Genomic DNA, 22,126 nt, shown 5'->3' on the forward strand with positions numbered 1-22,126 from the left:
GTAGAGACGGGGTTTCACTGTGTTAGCCAGGATGGTCTCTATCTCTTGACCTCGTGATCTGCCTGCCTCGGCCTCCCAAAGTGCTGGGATTACAGACGCGAGTCACCGCGCCTGGCCTTAACCAACTTTTCAAGTGAAAATAAGACTTTTAGAAAATTGCCACTATAGGCTGGGCTTGGTGGCTTACGCCTGTAATGCCATCACTTTGGGAGGCCAAGGTGGGTGAATCACTTGAGGCCAGGAGTTCAAGACCAGCCTGGCTAACGTGGCGAAACTCTTTCTCTACTAAAAAATACAAAAATTAACTGAGCTTGATGATGCACGCCTGTAATCTCAGCTACTCAGGAGGTTAAGGCATGAGAATCGCTTGAACCAGGGAGGCAGAGGTTTCAGTGAACCAAGATCCTGCCACTGCACTGTAGCCTGGGTAACACAGCAAGACTATCTCAAAAAAAAAAAAGAAAAGAAAAGAAAAAGAAAGCAACCATACCTTGACAGCTTCTCAAAACTTAAGGAATTTCCTAGTGAGATTAGTGTCATTTTGATAAATATAAATTTTTTTATATAATTAAATGTGTCAGCAGTTGGAAGATCTGCATAATCAAGAAAACCAGTATTTTCCAAATGAGCAATATATGATGTTACACAGTGATGCATGAGTAAAAGAGCCAAAGAATCACATATACTAAAAGATTTTAATGTAACAAGTATATGAAAAGATGGTTGGTAAGTTTCAGATTCCACATTCAGATTCTCAACTAACTTTTGAGATACTACTACTACTTATTAAATTTTGAAGAAGTGTCAAAGAAGATTATCCTGGGAAGGCTATTAAAATACTTCTTTTTCTAACTACATAACTGTATGAGGTTTGGTTTTTTAAAAAAAACATTTCAATCAAAATAACATGTCAAAGCAGACTGAGAGCGGTACCAATTATGAGACCCCAGCTGATTTTTTGACGTGAGACATTTTAAAAAGTATTTGTGAAAAATCCTTTCACTCTGATTTGCTTTTTAAATTAAAACTTAATCTATTAGTTGTGAAAGGCTTATGTTGAAAAACAGCAGCCTTATTACTCCTTGACCCTAGCATCTACTTTCTTTTTGTTTGTTTGTTTTTTCAAGATAGCGTTTCACTCCTGTTGCCCAGGCTGGAGTGCAGTGGTGTGATCTCGTCTCCCCGCAGCTTCCGCCTCCTGGGTTCAAGCGATTCTCCTACCTCAGCCTGGGATTACAGGCATGCACCACCACGCCTGGCTAATTTGTATTTTTAGTAGAGACAGGGTTTCTCCATGTTGGTCAGGCTGGTCTTGAACCCCTGACGTCAGGTGATCCACCGGCCTTGGCCTCCCAAAGTGCTGGGATTACAGGCGTGAGCCACCGCATCCAGCCACATCTACTTCCCAGACGCAACAACTTATAACTCTTAGATATTTCTACTGACATGAGCTTTCTGTTTCTGATAATATGCTAATAGTGATAGTTCTTGATTTTTCAGATTTTTGAATTATGTATTCACTTTGTATTATAGATAATAAGGAGTTAGCTCTTTTTCTACCTTCCCCCTCTCCCCAAATCACCTCTTCCCATTCTTCTAACATAGTTATGTCACAATTGGGAATTAAATCAATTGTTATTTATATCTGTAAAAGTGTAAATACTGTACAGCATAAGCGGGAGCTACCGCACCTGGCCCACCAGTTAAAATTTTTCTAAGGGAAGATTGTGGCGAAACCCTCCTTCTTTCAGTGGATTGGTTGTCCAGTAGGGAGCTCTACTGCTCTTGCTCTGGAATCTATGATCCTGAGTATTCTCTTCTCTCCTGATTACTCAATTCTATGCCTTGCCCAACATCGCCTCCCCCTTATATTTTAATGTTTATGAAGCCAGTTGTATTAGTCCATTTTTACACTGCTGATAAAGACATACCCGAGACTGGGAAGAAAGGAAGTTTAATTTGACTTACAGTTCCACATGGCTGGGGCGGTCTCATAATCATGGCACCAGCAGGAGAAAATGAGCAAGAAGCAAAAGTGGAAACTCCTGATAAACCCACCAGATCTCATGAGACTTATTCACTATCACAAGAATTGCATGGGAAACACGGGCCCCCATAATTCAATTACCTCCCCCTTGGTCCCTCCCACAACACACGGGAATTCTGGGAGATACAATTCAACTTGAGATTTTGGTGGGGACACGGCCAAACCATATCAATGATTTTAATTTTTTGTAGAAACTGGGTCTCGCTATGTTTCCAGGGCTGGTCTCCAACTCCTAGGCTCAAGCAGTCCTCCTGTCTTGGCCTCCCGAAGTGCTGGGATTACAGGAGTGAACCACCCCACCCAGCCTGAATAGTGATAGAAGAAATTTTCAAAGGACTTTCAATCCTACTACATTTTATTAACATGATGCATTTTGTTTCCTACTGTTTTGCAGGTAGATGTAAATATAAAATTATGGAAAAACGGATTCACCGTCAACGACGATTTCAGAAGTTATTCCGACGGTGCCAGTCAGCAGTTTTTGAACTCCATCAAAAAGGGGTGAGTAGCCAGGTGTGGTAGCTCTAGCCTGTAATCCCAAAACTTTGGCAGGCTGTGGCGAGAGGATTGCTTGAGCTCAGGAGTTCAAGGCCAGCTGGGGAACATAGCCAGACCTCATCTCTACTTAAAAAAAAAAATTACCAGCCAGCCCAGCTACTCAGGATTGCTTGCACTTGGGAGACTGACGCTACAGTGAGCCATGCTTGCACCACTGCACTTCAGCCTGGGCAACAGCACGAGGCCCTGTCTCCAAAAAAAAAAAAAAGGTAGGGGGGTGGTCAGGGGGTGGGGACGGGCGTGGTGACTCATGCCTGTGATCCCAGCACTTTAGGAGGCTGAGGCAGGCAGATCACCTGAGGTTGGGAGTTCGAGACCAGCCTGACCAACATGGAGAAACCCCGTCTCTACTAAAAATACAAAATTAGCCGAGTGTGGTGGCACATGCCTGTAATCCCACCTACTTGGGAGTCTGAGGCAGGAGAATCGCTTGAACCCAAGAGGCGGATGTTGCGGTGGGCCAAGATTGCACCGTTGCACTCCAGCCTGGACAACAAGAGCAAAACTCCGTCTCAAAACCAAAGCAAAACAAAAAAAAAAAAACGAGGTGGGGTGAGTAATCTTTGCAATCGGAAGATATTTTAGGCTTTTTTTTGGTGAAAGAATCCATTTCAATGTTCACACACTCCCTATACATTCACAGATATACTTTTTCTTTTGTACATTCACATTTTTATAAGATGAATTTTCTTAAGAGAACCACAAGTACAATTTTTTTTTTTTTCTGAGATGGAGTCTTGCTCTTTTGCTCAGGCTGGAATACAGTGACATGATCTCAGCTCACTGCAGCCCCTCCGCCTACTGGGGTCAAGTGATTCTTGTGCCTCAGCCTCCTGAGTAGCTGAGATTACGGGTGCGCACCAGCATGCCCATCTAATTTTTGTATTTTTTTTTTTTTGAGACGGAGTCTCGCTCTGTCCCCCAGGCTGGAGTGCAGTGGTGCGATCTCGGCTCACTGCAAGCTTCGCCTAATGGGTTCATGCCATTCTCCTGCCTCAGCCTCTCCGAGTAGCTGGGACTACAGGCGCCTGCCACCACACCCAGCCAATTTTTTGTATTTTTAGTAGAGATGGGGTTTCACCGTGGTCTCGATCTCCTGACCTCGTGATCCGCCCGCCTCAGCCTCCCAAAGTGCTGGGATTACAAGCGTGAGCCACCATGCCCGGCCTTAATTTTTGTATTTTTTAATAACAGTTTCACCATGTTGGCCAGGCTAGTCTCAAACTCCTGACCTCAAGTGATCTGCCTGCCTCTGCCTCCCAAATTGCTGAGATTACAGGCGTGAGCCACCATGCCTGTCCAACAAATATAATTTTGAAGAAAGTTCAGGAACTTGAATTCTGATCAACCCAAATCTTACTTAAACTAATTTACTTTACTAAGTATTTTCTAATACCTCATTTTCTTTATTATTTAATATTTATGTTTAAATGTTTAAATACCTTTAAAGTCTTTAAAATAGTCATGGTAGAAGTCTCTCTGACCCTACTCTGGCTTGGGAGGCTGCCCGATTCATGAATAAAAATTTTAAAAGAATCTGCCAAGCGTGGTGGCTCACACCTGTAATCCCAGCACTTTAGGAGGCTGAGGCGGGCGGATCACGAGGTCAGGAGATCGAGACCATCCTGGCTAACACAGTGAAACCCTGTCTCTACTAAAAATACAAAAAAATTAGCCAGGTGTGGTGGCGGGCGCCTGTAGTCCCAGCTACTTGGGAGGCTGAGGCAGGAGAATGGCTTGAACCTGGGAGGCGGAGCTTGCAGTGAGCCAAGATCACGCCACTGCACTCCAGCCTGGGCAACAGAGCAAGACTCCGTCTCAAAAAAAAAAAAAAATTTTTTTTTTAAAGAAAAAAATTGTAGCTGGGCATGGGGGCTCACGCCTGTAATCCCAGCACTTTGGGAGGCTGAGGCGGGTGGATCACGAGGTCAGGAGTTCCAAGACCAGCCTGGCCAACATAGTGAAACCCCGTCTCTACTAAAAATACAAAAATTAGCCATGCATGGTGGCGCGTGCCTGTTAGTCCCAGCTACTCAGGAGGCTGAGGCAGGAGAATTGCTTGAACCCAGGAGGCAGAGGCTGTGGTGAGCCAAGATCACAGCACTGCACCCCAGCCTGGGCAACAGAGTCAGATTCCGTCTCAAAAAAGAAAAAATTGCAATGTTTACTATATATTTATGAATCTAAGTATTATATATGCTTGGTCTAGAAAAATTTTTTAAGTATTAAGAACTCGAAAATCAGCCAGGCATGGTGGCTCATGCCTGTAATTCCAGCACTTTGAGTAGCCAAGGTGGGTGGATCACCTGAGGTCAGGAGTTCAAGACCAGCCTGGCCAACATGGCAAAACCCCATCTCTACTAAAAAATACAAAAATTAGCCAGGCATGGTAGCAGGTGCCTGTAATCTCAAGTACTTAGGAGGCTGGGGCAGGGAGAATTGCTTGAACCCAGGAGGCAGAGGTTGCAGTGAGCCGAGATCATGCCACTGCACTCCAGCCTGGGCGACAGAGCGAGACTCTGTCTCAAAAAAAAAAAAAGAACTTAAAAATCACTTATAATTTAACCACTCCAAAGTAACCGCTATTAACATTTTTGTTGAATTTCATTCTATCATTTTCTGTCCATAGATGCATATATACTACGTGTACATTTATTTTTAAAACAATTTTAAATTCATCATTATAAAATATTTGAATATATCTGAGTATTATTTTATCACAACAGTGCCCCATAATTTTTATATATACTTAATTGTTCTTGGCAACATAGAGTTTTTATTTTTATGTTTTTTGAGGCTAGAGTACAGTGGCACGATCATAGCTCATTGCAGCTTCAGCTCCCCGTCTCAAGTGGTCCTCCTACCTCGTCCTCCCAAATAGCTGGAACTATAGGTGTATGTCACCGTGCCCAGCTAATTTTTTTTAATTTTTAGTAAAGATGAGGTCTTGCTGTGTTACCCAGGCTGGTCTCAAACTCCTGATCTCAAGCAATCCTCCTGCCTCGATCTGCCAAATTGCAGGGATTACCAGCGTGAGCCACCACGCCCAGCCAAGTATTTTAAATTTTACCACTATGAAAAATATTTTTGACTATTTTCTTGTATTTATGTAAAAAAAAAAACCCAGCTTTGTTTAGATATAATTAACCTACCATAAAGTTCATCCCTTTGAAGTATATAGTTAAGTATTTTTAATATGTCTACAGAGTTTTACAATCATCAGCATAATCTAATTTCAGAATATCATTATCACTCCCAAAAGCCGAATACATTGCTGAAAGAAAAAAAAATCGGATACTAGAAGTCACTCTCCATTTTCCCCTGCAGCCCTAACATAACCACGAATCCACTTTCTGTCTATCTCTATGGATTTCTGTTACTATGTATTTGCCTGTTTTACTCATTTTCACATTTTGGGCTATTATGAATAATGCTACTATGAACATTTATATACAAGTTTTTGTGTGGTCATATGTTTTCATTTCTCTCAGGTATAAATCTAGGAGTGGAATTGTTAACTCTTTTATTAACTTTATGAAGAATTACCCAAATGTATTCCAAAGTGACTGTACCATTTAACATTCCTACCAACCGTGTATGAGGCTTCCAGTTTTTCCACATCCTAACACATGTTAGCTTCTGTTTTTTTAAATTATAGCCATTTTAGTGGTTGTGAAGGGGTATGTCATTCTGGTTTTGATTTACATTTCTCTAATGACCAGTGATGTTGAGTGTCTTTTCATGTGCTTATTGGCCATTTGTACATCTTCTTTGGAGAAATGCCAGTTCAAATCCTCTGTCCAGTTTTTTAATTTTATTTGTTTTATTTTTTTGAGGCAGAGTCTCGCTCTGTTGGCGAGGCTGGAGTGCAGTGGCATGATCTCGGCTCACTGTAACCTCCTTCTCCCAGGTTCAAGTGATTCTCCTGCCTCAGCCTCCCAAGTAGCTGGAATTACAGGCATGTACCACCACACCCGGCTAATTTTTGTTTTTTAGTAGAGACAGGGTTTTACCATGTTCGCCAGGCTGGTCTTGAACTCCTGACCTCACGTGATCCACCCACCTCGGCCTTTCACAGTGCTGAGATTACAGGCATGAGCCACCATGCTCAGCCTGTTTATATTTTCAGGTGGGTTATTTGCCTTTTTGTTAAGTTATAAGAATTCTTCATTTTTTCTGAATACAAATTCCTTATCAGATACATGATTTGCGAATATTTTCTCTCATTCTTTGAGTGCCTTTTAACTCAAACAGAAAAAATAAAACAATTACCTAGAATTGCTATATGTATACAGTGGTATTTATTCACTAAAATATTTTTTAAACTTTCTTATTGAAGTATGGCTTATATACACAAAAGTACAGGCCAGGTAGGCCAGGTGCAGTGGTTAATGCCTGTAATCTCAGCACTTTCGGAGGCCAAGGCAGGAGGATCCTTTGAGCCCAGGAATTAAACCAGCCCTGGCAACATAGCGAGAACCCGTCTCTACAAAAAAAAAAAAAAAAAAAAAAACCTAAAATAATCACCCGTGGTGGCACACGCCTATAGTCCTGGCTACCTGGGAAGCTAAGATGGGAGAATCGCTTGAGCCCAAGAGGTCGCAGCTGCAGTGAGCCATGTTGGTGCCGCTGGACTCCAGCCTGGGCAACAGAGTGAGCTCCTATCTAAAAAAAAAAAAAAAAAGAAAGAAAAGTGCAGAAATCATAAATAAATACTAAATGACTTTGTATTATTTCTGTTATCAGAATAAATCAACTACTTTATTAGAATTTGTTAAAATTTCTCCTTTGGCCGGGTGTGGTGGCTCACACCTGTAATCCCAACACTTTGGGAGGCTGAGGTGGGCAGATCACTTGAGCCTAGGAGTTCAGGACCAGCCTGGGCAACATGGTGAAACCCCATCTTTACAAAAAATACAAAAGTTAGCTGGGCATAGTGGCCTATAGTCCCAGCTACTCAGGATTCTGAGGCAGGAGGATCGCTTCAGCCCAGGAGGTCAAGGCTGCAGGGAGCCATGATTGCACCACTGTACTCCACCCTGGGCAACAGAATGAGACCATGTCCCAAAAACAAAAAACTCAAATTATTTAGTTAACAGAGATATCCAGTCTTTTGGCTTCCCTGGGCCACATTGGAAGAAGAAGAATGGTCTTGGGGCACACATAAAATACTAAAATACACTAATACTGACGATAGCCGATAAGCTTAAAAAAAATTGCAAAAAAGTCTCATAAATCTCATAATGTTTTAAGAAAGTTTGCCAGGCGTGGTAGCTCACGCCTGTAATCCCAGCACTTTGGGAGGCTGAGGGAGGAAGATTGCTTGAGCCCAGGAGTCCAAGACCAGCCTGGACAAAACCCTGTCTCTACAGAAAATTTAAAAAAATATATGCTTTCACAATAAAAAATAATTAAAACTCATGCTGTTCATGAGCTTATGGTCTTAAAAATTATATTCTTGTGGGTTTTTGGTATTGTTCATATTATTTAACTACTTTGTTTTGAATACATTTAGTTATTTCATTGTATAGAATATTATATATATTATTTCTGTATATTTCTACGTATTCATTTTTTGTATGTACAGAATGTTTTTCAGAGAAATAAAATACACCGGGAGCTTTATCATTTTATTTCTATGTTTTCCAAGGGAATTACCTTCAGAATTACAGGGAATTTTTGATAAGGAAGAGGTGGACGTTAAAGTTGAAGACAAGAAAAATGAAATATGTTTGTCTACGAAGCCTGTGTTCCAGCCCTTTTCAGGACAGGGTCACAGACTAGGAAGGTAAGTATGCTTATTGTCTTGTTTTCCATAGATGAAGGCTTAACTAATATTCTGTCTATCATTATTTTACCCTTGTAGACCATATGAATGGAGCTTATCATTTCTCCCATTGGAAATCAGATTTTTTTTAATGTTAATTTTTATGAGGACACCTAAGTCATAGTTACCTAAGTGTATATTAACAACGCCTGGCCGGGCATAGTGGCTCATGCTTGTAATCCCAGCGCTTTAGGAGGCCAAGGTGGGCGGATCACCTGAGATCGGGAGTTGGAGACCAGCCTGACCAACATGGAGAAACCCCGTCTCTACTAAAAATACAAAAAATTAGCCAGGTGTGGTGGCACGTGTCTGTAATCCCAGCTCCTCGCTGAGGCAGGAGAATCGCTTGAACCTGGGAGGCAGAGGTTGCGGTGAGCTGAGATCGTGCCATTGCTCTCCAGTCTGGGTAACAAGAGTGAAACTCTGTCTCAAAAAAAAAAAAAGAAAGAAAGAAATGAAAAAAAAAAAAAAAAAAAAAAAAAAAAAAAAAAAAAAAAAAAAAAAAAAAAAAAAAAAAAAAAAAAGAAAGAAATGCCAGCAATACAGTAAAAAGTCATGCAGGCTTTTTTGTTTTTTTGTTTTTTTTTTCAAATCAAAAGGGCTTGGCTTATTAAGGACAGGATTCAATAGTTAAGTCCTTTTGTCTCCCTTGCACTCACCACTACAGAGTACATGTACTAGCTTTTGAATATTATTGTTTTCTTTTTTTTTGAGACAGAGCCTCACTCTATTGCCCAGGCTGGAGTGCAGTGGCATGATCTTGGCTCACTGCAACTTCTGCCTCCCTGGTTCAAGCAATCCTCCTGCCTCAGCCCCTCTAGTAGCTGGGATTACAGGCATACACCACCGTGCCCAGCCAATTTTTGTATTTTTAGTAGAGACAGGGTTTCGCCATGTTGGCCAGGCTGGTCTTGAACTCCTGACCTCAGGTGATCCACCCACCTCGACCTCCCAAAGTGCTGGGATTACAGGTGTGAGCCGCCGCACCCAGCCTATTGTTCTGTTTTATGGTTACCACTGCCTGCAACATTTTGTTCTATGATCTATGTATGAATTTTGAGGTAATAAAAATGAAAATCAGTGTCAGTATCAAAGCCTTAAATTAAAGTTTTACAGTTTCCATCCTATCTAACAGAATATGTAGAGAGATTAGATAGATATGGGAGCTGTTTGATTTTTATAAATTCTCATATTTTAAATTATCAAGATTGGTAAGGTGCATATATATTCATCCACACATACAAATATATCTGGATGCATCCTTCAGAATGATCAGGAAGTACTTTAGTTTCTTTTTCATTATAACCTAAGGACTAAGCTCAATAAAGAACTTATAATTTCTTTTAGAAATTTAACCTGGGCAGTAGGTAAAGGTAAAGTCCATAGACCTATGAACCTTCTTTAAAATTATCCATTCTGTAAAGCACTACTCAAATAATACCAGTAATAATATATATAGCTTACAAATTACTTGTATAATTTCATCAGATTCTTAGAACCATCCTATATTGTGGACATAAATAGTATATCTTTCTGCTATTACTGAAGAAACAGATATAACTTACAAAAATCTTCCTTAAAGTTATACTTGCTGTAATATTTTTATAGTAATTATTTAATGATAAAGTTTTATTGAATGGAAAAAACGTCTAACTTTGTTGTCTGGATTTCCTTAGTGCCACACCAAAAATTGTTTCTAAAGCAAAGAATATTGAAGTTGAAAATAAAAATAATTTGTCTGCTGTCCCACTGAACAACTTGGAACCCATTACTAATATACAGATCTGGTTGGCCAATGGGAAAAGGATTGTCCAGAAATTTAACATTTCTCATAGGTGAGTCTTCAATTTCAGTATTTGTTTTTTTTTCACCAAGTTTAAATTTATTTTGTCTTTTCAGTTCAGTCAGCAGTTTATTTTTTAGAGATAGAATCTTTCTTTGTTGCCCAGGCCAGAGTGCAGTGGCACAGTCATAGTTCACTGCAGTCTTGAAGCCCTAGATTCAAGCAATCCTCCCACCTCAGCCTCCTGAGTTGTAGAACTACAGCCACATGCCACCATGCCCAGCTAACTGTTGTGTTTTTTTTAATTTTTATTTATTGCCAGCTAATTTTAAAAATTGTTTCGTAGAAAGGGGGTCTCACTGTGTTGCCCAGACTGGTCTCAAACTCCTGGACTGAATTCATCCTCCTGTCTTAGCCTGCCAAAGTGCTGGGATTACCGGCATGAGCCATCGCATCCTGCCAAGCATTTTATTTATTTATTTATTTTTTGAGTCGGAGTCTCGCTCTGTTGCCCAGGCTGGAGTGTAGTGGCACGATCTCAGCTCACTGCAACCTCTGCCTCCCAGCTTCAAGCGATTCTCCTGCCTCAGCGTCCAGTGTAGCTGGGATTACAGGTTTGCACCACCAAGCCCGGCTAATTTTTGTATTTTTAGTAGAGACGGGGTTTCACCAGGAGTTTGGCCAGGGTGGTCTCAAACTTCTGACCTCAAGTGATCTGCCCGCTTTGGCCTCCCAAAGTGCTAGGATTACAGGAGTGAGCCACCTCGCCCAGCTTGGCCAAGCATTTTAATAAATAGTTCTCTAAACATAATTATGTCTAGACAATTTTTTTTTTTGAGGCAAGGTCTCACTCTGTCACCCAGGCTGGAGTAGAGTGGCGTGAGCTACCGTGCCCAGCTGATAATGGGTATTTTTAAACATTGAATGAGGTAGGCCAGGTGCAATGGCCCATGCCTGTAATCCCAGCACTTTGAGAGGCCAAGGCAGGAGGATCACTTGAGCTCAGGAGTTCAAGATCAGCCTGGGCCATATAGTGAGACCTCGTCTCTACAAAAAAATTTTTTTAAATTAGCTGAACATGTTGGCACACATCCGTAATCCCAGCTACTTGGGAGGAGAATTGCTTGAGCCCAGGACGTAGAGACTGCAGTGAGCCAAATTGCACCATTACACTGCAAGCCTGGGTGACAGACCCTGTCTCAAAAAATAATAATAATAATAACAATAATAGTAATGAAGTTGGCCAGGCGCTGTGGCTTAAGTCTGTAATCCCAGCACTTTGGGAGGCCAAGGCGGGTGGATCACGAGGTCAGGAGATCGAGACCATCCTGCCTAACATGGTGAAACCCCGTCTCTACTAAAAATACAAAAAAAATTAGCCGGGCGTGGTGACGGGCACCTGTAGTCCCAGCTACTCTGGAGGCTAAGGCAGGAGAATGGCATGAACCCGGGAGGTGGAGCTTGCAGTGAGCCCAGATCGCGCCACTGCACTCCAGCCTGGGCGACTGAGCAAGACTCCATCTCAAAAAAAAAAATAATAATAGTAATAATAATGAAGTATTTTCAGTCTGTTTTAGGATTTTCATTCTCATCATTTGATTCATTTTTCTGTTTAACTAGATGCATAATTATAAAAGAATTATTTTTAATGTTTTAAATTAGTCATTAGCATTATATGCATATCCTTCTGTCAATTATAGTGAAAGAATGAAAATACAGAAAAGCATTAAAAGAAATTGAAGTTAATATGAATTCCACCACTCAGAGATAATCAATATTATCAGTTTGATGCATTTTTCTAGTCTTTTATCTCTTCCTAAAAGTTTTTTTTTTTTTTTTTGAGGCGGGGTCTTCTGCCACCCAGGCTGGAGTGCAGTGGCACGATCTCGGCTCATTGCAACCTTCATCCCCCAGGTTCAAGCAATTCTCCTGCCTCAGCCTCCTGAGTAGCTGGGATTACAGGCACGTGCCACCATGCCTGGCTAATTTTTGTACTTTTAGTAGAGATGGGGTTTCGCCATGTTGCCCAGGCTGCTCTCAAACTCCTGACCTCAGGTGATCCACCCACCTCGGCCTCCCAAAATGCTGAGATTACAAGCATGAGCCACCGTGCCCAGCCTTCTTAAAAGGTTTTTTTTGGCTGGGTGTCGTGGCTCATGCTTGTAGTCCCAGCAATTTAGCAGGCTGGGGGCTATTCAGGAAGGAGGCTGAGGTAGGAGAATCACCAGAGCCCAGGACGTTAAGGCTGCAATGAGCCATGATCTCACCACTGTACTCCAGCCTGGATGACAGAGCAAGACCCTGTCTCAAAAGGGAAAAAAAAAAAAAGTTTGTTTTGTTTGAATTAAAAATAGAAACATGCCATATATAGCATATGTAATTTTTCCATTTTAAAAAATTTTTTTCCGGGCGCAGTGGCTCACGCCTGTAATCCCATCACTTTGGGAGGCCGAGGCGGGCAGATCATGTGGTCAGGAGATTGAGACCATCCTGGCTAACACAGTGAAACCCCGTCTCTACTAAAAAAAAAAAATACAAAAAATTAGCTGGGTGAGGTAGCGGGCGCCTGTAGTCCCAGCTACTAGGGAGGCTGAGGCAGGAGAATGGCGTGAACCCCGGGGGGCGGAGCCTGCAGTGAGCCGAGGTCGCGCCACTGCACTCCAGCCTGGTTGACAGCGAGACTCCGTCTCAAAAAAAATAAAAATAAAATAAAATAAATAAATAAAATTTTTTTTCAGGAAATGTGGTACAGATAAATAACAAATATAGGGAGAGAGTTAAAAGAATAAGAATAAAATACATATGTACCACCTACCTCAAAACATAGATTCTTATTAGTATACCTTATGTGTCTTTCTGTGATCATGTCTCTTTTCTTCTGTGGAAGAGATAAATAACCACTGTCCTAAATTTGTGTTGATAATTTGCTGCTTTTATTTATAGCTTTACCTAGTATATACGTATTCCTAAAATAGACTAAATTGTTTTGCTTATTTCCAAATAATTACTCCGAATTTCAAACCGGCAGAAACTTACAGAAAAGGGACCTGGCACGGTGGCTCACGCCTATAATCCCAGTACTTTGGGAGGCCGAGGTGGGCAGATTACGAGGTCAGGAGATCGAGACCATCCTGGCAAGCATGGTGAAACCCCATCTCTACTAAAAATACAAAAAATTAGCCAGGCGTGGTGGCAGGCGCCTGTAGTCCCAGCTACTCTGGAGGCTGAGGCAGGAGAATGGCGTGAACCTGGGAGGTGGAGCTTGCGTTGAGCCGAGATCGCGCCACTGCACTCCAGCCTGGGGGACAGAATGAGACTCCATCTCAAAAAAAAAAAAAAAAAAAAAAACTTACAGAAAATGTTCAAGAACAATATAAAGAACTTTTCTTGGCCAGGTGCAGTGGCTCACGCCTGTAATCCCAGCATTTTAGGAGGCCGAGGCAGGCAGATCACAAGGTCAGGAGTTTGAGACCAGCCTGACCAAAATGGTAAAACCCTGTCTCTACTAAAAATACAAAAATTAGCCGGCCGTGGTGGCGCATGTCTGTAATCTCAGCTACTCAGGAGGCTGAGGCAGGAGAATCGCTTGAACCTGGGAGGCAGAGGTTGTAGTGGGCCGAGATCGTGCCACTGCACTCCAGCCAGGGTGACAGAGTGAGGCTCCATCTCAAAAAAAAAAAAAAAAGAAAAAACTTTTCTCCCTAAGCATTCAAGAGTTAGTGCCAGTCTGATGACCCATCACTTGAAATACTTAGGTATAGATTATTTATAAACAAGGAACTTCTCCCACATAACCACAATACAGCCATTTAAATCAGGAAACTTAACCTTAATACGCTTGTATCGACTAATAGACCCTAATATAAGGTTTTCCATTTTATCTAATACCTTCCTTTATAGCAAAAGGCCATTCAGAATTACAATTGCACTTAGTTGTCATATCTCAGTTTGAAATAGTTCCTTGTCTTCCTTTGATTTTTATAACCTTGACTTTTTAAAATATTACAAGCCAATTTATTTTGTTTGATGCTTCCTCATGATTATATTTAGGTCACTAATTTTGACAGGGGTGTGACAGAACTAATGCTTTGTACCTCTCATTGTATTCCAACAGGTGGCATCATTTACATTTGTCCCATTATGATGGTGTTAAGTTTGACACTCGATTAAAGTGGTGTCTACCAGAGTCCTTTACTGTAAAGTTACTCGTTTTCCCTTTGTAATTAATCTGTATTTTGTGGGAAGGACTTTGAAATAGGATACTTATGTTCCTCACAAGACCTCAGATTGATTGATTGATTGATTTATATCTATACCTACTCACAGTTTGCTATTTTATTCAATAGTTTATGAACTCTTACCATCATTTATTGTGATATGCACATTGTCTCAGGTACAGTTTGTGAGACCTCCTTTAAACTGGTTCCTGTGTTATTTTGAAATGCTCCCATAATTCTTGAACATTTCCTTGTTTTCAGCACAAAATTTTTTTTCAAGTTCATTCTATGCTTTTCCAGGAATCCCTACTTCTTTTTAGTGGACAGTGGTATTGACAATCCAGGATCTGGGTACTAGATATGCTTATTGCGTATCAGGATACCACTGCTTCCAGGCCCTCTGTGTGGAAAGAATTGTTTGTGTGCACATGCACACACACACACCAAAAAGAAAATTGTTTCAAAAATTGAAGAGGGGACACTTCCAGACTCATTCTATGAGGCCAGCATTACCCTGATACCAAAATCAACAAAGACACACACAAAAAACCTATACATACACATACATGTGTGTGTATGTATATATATGCACTTAAGTTTATATCTGTATTTATTCCTTTTTTTTTTTTTTTTTTTTGAGACAGGGTCTCACTCTGTCTTCCAGGTTGGGGTGTAGTGGTATAATTACAGATCACTGCAGCCTCCACCTCCCCAGACTCAGGTGATCCTCCTCAGTTTTTATACTTTTAATAGAGAGGGGGTTTCACCCTGTTGCCCAGGCTGGTCTCAAACTCCTGGACTCAAGCGATCCACCTGCCTCAGCCTCCCAAAGTGCTAGGATTACAGGCATAAGCCACCACACCCGGCCTTATTTCTATATTTTTATATATCAAAAACCATGAGTCCACGTAGATACATCCAATTTCAGTCTGGTAGGGCCAGGTGTGGTGGCTCATAACTGTAATCCCAGCACTTTGGGAGGCCAAGGCAGACAGATCACTTGAGCCTAGCAGTTCAAAACCAGTCTGGGCAACATGGTGAAACTCTATCTCTACAAAAAACACAAAAAATGGCCAGATGTGGTGGTACTCACCTGTGGTCTCAGATACTCGGGAGGCTGAAGTAGGAGGATCACCTGTGCCCTGGGGAGGTCAAGGCTGCAGTAAGCTGTGATGGCACCACTGCACTCCAGCCTGGGCAACAGAACCAGACCTTGTCTGAAAAAAATATATATATAAGGTTTGTTCTAATTTTCTCCTTTCCGTATTTGTAACTGACTTCTACAGTGCAAGGTCTGGGTCCAGTTATAGTTAACACATTTATTTAATCAGTTTTCCTATATGTGACCAATGTCCTTTTTCCACTGCTGCCTCCTACCCCACATGTAAGCCTTCCTCACCCTGCTTGGGCTTTGACTCTCCTTGTTGAATTCCAATATGGATTCTCTCCTCTTCCTACTAGGCTTTCTGACACATCATCATCCCTGGGCACCCCTTCATTGGAATGCCCTCATACACTGCTTGACTTCAGGAATCCATGCCAGTGACCTCCTCCCCTTGGTAGACTGACATTCTGGGCTGCCTCTCAGATGCTCTCCTCACCACTGTCTGGTTCTGACACACTGCAGTCAACTGCTCTTCCATATGAAGGCTTTTTTACTCTGCTTGGGACAACCTGCTCTGTTGTGATTTTTACTGGGCAATAGCTGACTGATACAGCCATGTAAACTTGGACTGTTACCAATAAAGGTAGATTGAATAATTATTTTCATATAATGGAAGACAGTAATCAAAAAATATTTGCAGCTGGGTGTGGTGGCTCAGGCCTGAAATCCCAGCACTTTGGGAGGCCGAAGGGGGCGGATCATTTGAGGTCAGAAGTTCAAGACCAACCTGGCCAACATGGTGAAACCCCGTCTCTACAAAAAATACAAAAATTAGCTGAGTGTGGTGGCCCACTCTTGTAATCCCAGCTACTTGGGAGGCTGAAGCAGGAAAATGGCTTGAACCCAGGAGGTGGAGGTTGCAGTGAGCTGAAATCGCACCACTGCACTCCAGCCTGGGTGATAGAGCGAGACTCCATCTCAAAAAAAAAAAAAGTATTTGCTATGGCTGCACACATCAACATGGATGAGTCCCAAAAACATAATGTAGAGATAAAGCTATAGAACACATACACTATGATTCCATTCATGTCAGGTTTAAAAAAGTAAAACTGCCCTTAAAAGCTACTAAGCCATGACTCTTCTTCTCCTACCCACCAGCTTGGATATTTTCCTCACCCCACTTGGCCTCTGACATCCTACACTAGACAGCTCTTATATGGGCCACCACAACTCCCAGCATTTCTGAAATAGATGCCTCCCATGTTCTGTCCTACTAATGGCTTGGTGGCTTTTGGACTGAATCATTAAAAAATTGCATTTTTCTTCCGTTTTTTCTGCTTATTTTATTAGTTACCAAGAGAGTTGTGCTAAAATCTCCAACTATGATTATGGATTTATCTATTTCCTATTTACTTCTGTCAATGTTTGCTTTATATATTTTAAAGTTATATAATTAAGTCCAGCAGAGATGAAATTGTGTTTTTCTGATTAATTGACTTTGTTGGGGAGAAAAGATTTTCTTCACCCTTTGCCTAGATTCATGGCTGAGACCCCTTTAACAAAAGACAGATTAACAAAAGAAATGCATGTGATTTTATATTTCATTTTATACACACACACACACACACACACACATACACAACATATATATATTTTTTTCTTTCTTTTTTGTTTTGTTTTGTTTTTGAGATGGAGTCTCTCTATGTTGCCTAGGCTGGAGTGCAGTGGTGCGATCTCGGCTCACTGCAACTTCTGCCTCCCAGGTTCAAGCAATTCTCCCTGCCCCAGACTCCTGAGTAACTGGGATCACAGGCACCTACCACCACACCTGGCTAATTTTTTTTTGTATTTTTAGTAGAGAAAGGGTTTGCCATGTTGGCCAGTCTGGTCTCGAACTGCTGACCTCAGGTGGTCCGCTCACCTTGGCCTCCCAAAGTGCTGGGATTACAGGCGTGAGCCACAGTACCTGGCCTTTTTTGGTTTTTGTTTGTTTGTTTTGTTTTTTGTTTTTTTGAGACAGTCTCACTCTGTTGCCTAGGCTGGAGTGCAGTGGCATGATCTTGGCTCATTGAAACCTCTGCCTCCTGGGTTCAAGCGATTCTCGTGCCTCAGCCTCCTAAGTAGCTGGGATTATAGGCACCTGCCACCACGCCTGGCTAATTTTGGGGGTTTTTTGTTTTGTTTTTTTGAGACAGAGTCTTGCTCTGTCGCCAGGCTGGAGTGCAGTGGCACGATCTCAGCTCACTGCAACCTCCGCCCCCCCACCGGTTGAAGCGATTCTCCTGCCTCAGCCTCCCGAGTAGCTGGGACTACAGGTGTGTGCCACCATGCCCAGCTAATTTTTGTATTTTTAGTAGAGATGGGGTTTCACCATGTTGGTCAGGCTGGTCTTGATCTCCTGACCTCATGATCCTCCCGCCTCGGCCTCCCAAAGTGCTGGGATTACAGGCATGAGCCACCACGCCCAGCCTAATTTTGGTATTTTTAGTAGAGACAGGGTTTCGCCATGTTGGCCAGGCTCGTCTTGAACTCCTGGCCTAAGTTTGATGAGGAAGTGGATAGTTTGTGGAGAAGTATGATTGGAGGGCAAAAGGGGTATGATCTAATCGTAATAAATTAAGGGGAACTTAGCTTAGCCTGTTCGTTCGGATTCTTCGTGGCATCTCTGCATCTTCAAGGATGAGGTTGTTCCTTTCCTCTGGGTATACGGACAATACCTCAGGAATGAAGGTTTTATGACCTACTTTAGAGGAAGGACAGATAATTTCTTTTTTGGTCTGCTTTGAGGGGAGAAGGGCAAGGGGAAAATGAGACTGATCTACCTGTTTCTGCTGTTTCCTCAAATGCCAAGGTGCCATATTTTAGGGTAGCATATCTTGAACCCTGTCAACCTTTTTAGCACTGTCACATGTCTCTCTTAATCCTTGGTAATGCTTTTTGGTTAAATCTACTCTGCCTGATATTAATATGGTCATAACAGCTTCCTTCTAATTAGTATTTGCCTGGTATATTTTTCTCCTTACTTTTAATTTCAGCATATCTCTATATAATTATCTGTGTGTGTATTTAAAACTATCTCTTGTAAATAGTTGAGTTTTGTTTTTAAATCTAGGCTAACAGTATTAGTTGTTTCTGGTTTTGTGGGGTTTTTTCCTCCTGCTTTACTCTGCAAGGAGGTTTCTGTTTTGTGGATTTCTTTAGCTACCATCTACCTGGTGCTTTCTATGTGTTTGGCTCTCTTGAAGGCATTTCACTTTTATTTCTGTCAAAACCATTCTAGACAGCTGGAATCACACAACTGATTATCATTATAATAGAAGAAGCACAAGTTTGAAATTATGTCCTGGAATGTTCTTTTGTGACCTAAATTCCTTCCAAATGAAGAGGAGCGCAAACTAAAGATGTAGAAATGGGAATGGGGATTTGTTATTCTGGCCCAAGCTTATTTGTTTATCTTCAGGGAAATAACATTTTAATCTTGACTTGTTTATCTAGATGAATAACAATTAAACATGTAGCTTTTTTTCCCCCTAAATGACTGAAGCATTTAAAAATTTTTGGGCCGGGTGCGGTGGCTCACGCCTGTAATCCCAGCACTTTGGGAGGCCGAGGCAGGTGGATCACGAGGTCAGGAGATCGAGACCATCCTGGCTAACACGGTGAAACCCCGTCTCTACTAAAAATACAAAAAATTAGCCGGGCGAGGTGGCGGGCGCCTGTAGTCCCAGCTACGCGGGAGGCTGAGGCAGGAGAATGGCGTGAACCCCGGGGGGTGGAGCCTGCAGCAGTGAGCCGAGATCATGCCACTGCACTCCAGCCTGGGTGAAACAGCGAGACTCCTTCTCAAAAAAAAAAAAAAAAATTTTTGGCCAACAGCATTTATTTAGTAATGATTAATCAGGCTTTTTCTTTTCTTTTTTTTTTCTTTTTTAAATATATAATATATTTTGTTAGAGAGACAGGGTCTCACCTGCTGGGATTATAAGCTTGAGCCACTGCACCTGGCCAACAATTTTACTCTGTTACTCTCTTCCTTTTTGCTATTTTTGTCTACAAATATGTTACTTCTACGAACATTTTAACAACCCTCAAAATGTTATTACTTGTAAACAATATTCACTTATATATCATTTTATTTTTTCTGTTTTTTACCCAGTTTGATGTGTTTTAGCCTGAACAATTATCCTTAGTATCTCTTAAATTTTTTTAATTTTTTAATTTTTATTTTTTTTTCAAGACAGAGTCTTGCTCTGTCACCTGGGTTGGAGTGCAGCGGCGTGATCTCAGCTCACTGCAACCTCTGCCTCCCTGGTTCAAGCAGTTCTCCTGCCTCAACTTCCCAAGTAGCTGGCATTACAGGCATGCATACCACACCCAGCTAACTTTTGTATTTTTTTGGTAGAGACAGGGTTTCACCATGTTGGCCAGGCTGGTCTCCAACTCCTGACCTTGTGGTCCGCCCACCTCGGCCTCCCAAAGTGCTGGGATTACAGGCGTGAGTCACCGAGCCCTGCCTTTAGTACCTCTTTAATTGCTTATCTACTAATGATGAATTCTCTTAGCTTTGATTTGAACACATCTTCATTTTTAAAGACCATTTTCACTAGGCTAGAACTGTCAGGTTTTTCTAGCACATTAGCTCTTAAGAATGCCCATATGTTGTCTTCTAGCTTCCATTCTCCTACTGAAAAATCAGCTGTCAGCCTTTTTCTTGCTTTTTTGAAAGATATTAAGTCTTTTTTCCTCTCAGTTTAAAATTTTTCTCTTTGTTCTTAGATTTTAATAGTTTGAATATGATGTGCCTAGGTGTTAGTTATCTTTGTATTATATTGCTTAGAATTTGCTGAGTTTCTTGGATCCATAGTTAAGGTTTTTTGTCCGTTTGGGGAGTTTCTTGGCCAGTATTGATGGAAATTTTCTTGTATTTTATTCTCTTTTGTCTTTGGCATTTGTGGCTTTATTTACATGTATGTTAGATGTTTTCAGTGTATCTTATATTCTTTTCTAATTTTTTTCTTCTTTTTCCTTCTGATTCAGTCTGCATATTTTCTATTTGACCTGTCTTCCAGTTCAGTAATCTGTTGTATTGGTCTGGTCTGTTAAATACATGCATTGGAATTCTTACTTTCAAGTCTACTGTCACTTGTAGACTTTTCATTTGAGTCTGTTATTTTTCAGGTGTCTGGTGAAATTCCTCATCTTTTTATTTTATCTGTTGCTTCTTCTGGATTTTAGCATACCTTGTAATTCATCTGGTCATTAGACCTTGTTTATGGAATTGTAGAAGTTTCAGATGACATCATCTTCCTCCAAAGATACCTATGCTTCTATCAGACAGATTCCTAATGGATTATGTTGATTTTATTAAGAGTTAGTTGGATTGACTGTAGACTTTACTGGAGCTAGTTGGTTATCTGTTTTGCTTTTAGAGCATGGACTTGAACCTTAGAGTCTGACCCTTAGAACTGGTGAAAACCTGGGTGTTTACCAAGACTCCACCACATTGGCAGAGCTTAAACTCTATAGTCTGTGTGCCCAGCATTTTGGAGCTGCTGGAATCTCTCCTCAGTTGCTGTTTTCTGTTGGGTTCTTTGCATTCTCATTCTACTAATAGCTGAGGAGTTAGCCAATAACTTGAGAATTTGTTATGATTTTCTGGGCACATTTGTTTGTGGTTCCCTCTGTTCCAGCATTTTGGCTTATAAATCCCAGCTTCTTGTCTCTCCTTGGTGTAGTGAAATGGCTTTTTTGTTGTCCCTAATTCACTGCTACAAATTGGAAAGTGCCCTCAGTGAAAAAACCAGTATGAATGTGGAGCTCACCTTGTGCATTTCCTTCTCACAAGGCTCTCAGATCATTTACATTGGTTGGTCTTCAGTGCTTTCACACAGCTCTTTTATGATAAGACGCTCCTTGACTTACGATGTAATGTCCCAATAAACCCATCCACGTTGAAAATGCATTTACCCAGCACTTTGGGAGGCCGAGGCGGGCAGATCACGAGTTCAGGAGATCGAGACCATCCTGGCTAACATGGTGAAACCCTGGCTCTACTAAAAATACAGAAAAAAAATTAGCCAGGCATGGTAGCGGGTGTCTGTAGTCCCAGCTACTCGGGAGGCTGAGGCAGGAGAATGGCATGAACCCGAGAGGCAGAGCTTGCAGTGAGCCAAGATCACGCCACTGCACTCCAGCCTGGGTGACAGAGCGAGACTCTGTCTCAGAAAAAAAAAAAGAAAATGCATTTAATGCCCTGATGAACCCATTGTAAAGTTGAAAAATAGTTACGTGAAAGCATTTTAAGTCAGAGACCGTCTTTATATTGTCCAGCTTTTATAGCAATATTTTTAGGAGCACTATTTCAATAAAAGCTATTTCATCAATGATCAAAACAAAATCATCTTATTGTCTTTTTATTTTTTTATTTATTTGTTTTTTTGAGATGGAGTCTCGTTCTGTCACCCAAGTTGGACTGCAGTGGTGCAATCTCGGCTCACTGCAACCTGCACCACCTCCCAGGTTCAAGCAATTCTCCTGCCTCAGCCTTCCAAGTAGCTGGGATTACAGGTGTGCGTCACCACGCCTGGCT

General features: G+C 41.5%; 1 protein-coding gene across 2 annotated transcripts in view; it reads left to right on the forward strand.

Moving 5' to 3' along the window:
- Window positions 1-22,126, forward strand: part of UBXN2A (UBX domain protein 2A) — a 53,780-nt gene that overhangs the window by 23,211 nt on the left and 8,443 nt on the right. For both annotated transcript variants that reach the window (XM_003270570.4, XM_030799549.1), the window contains exons 4-6: window positions 2,442-2,548; window positions 8,256-8,393; window positions 10,109-10,267. In XM_003270570.4, coding sequence (XP_003270618.1) covers window positions 2,442-2,548; window positions 8,256-8,393; window positions 10,109-10,267 — 404 coding nt within the window. The remainder of the gene's footprint in view (window positions 1-2,441; window positions 2,549-8,255; window positions 8,394-10,108; window positions 10,268-22,126) is intronic.

This window comes from Nomascus leucogenys, chromosome 19, assembly GCF_006542625.1.
Source record: "Nomascus leucogenys isolate Asia chromosome 19, Asia_NLE_v1, whole genome shotgun sequence".
In the NCBI taxonomy this organism is placed as follows: Eukaryota; Metazoa; Chordata; class Mammalia; order Primates; family Hylobatidae; genus Nomascus; species Nomascus leucogenys.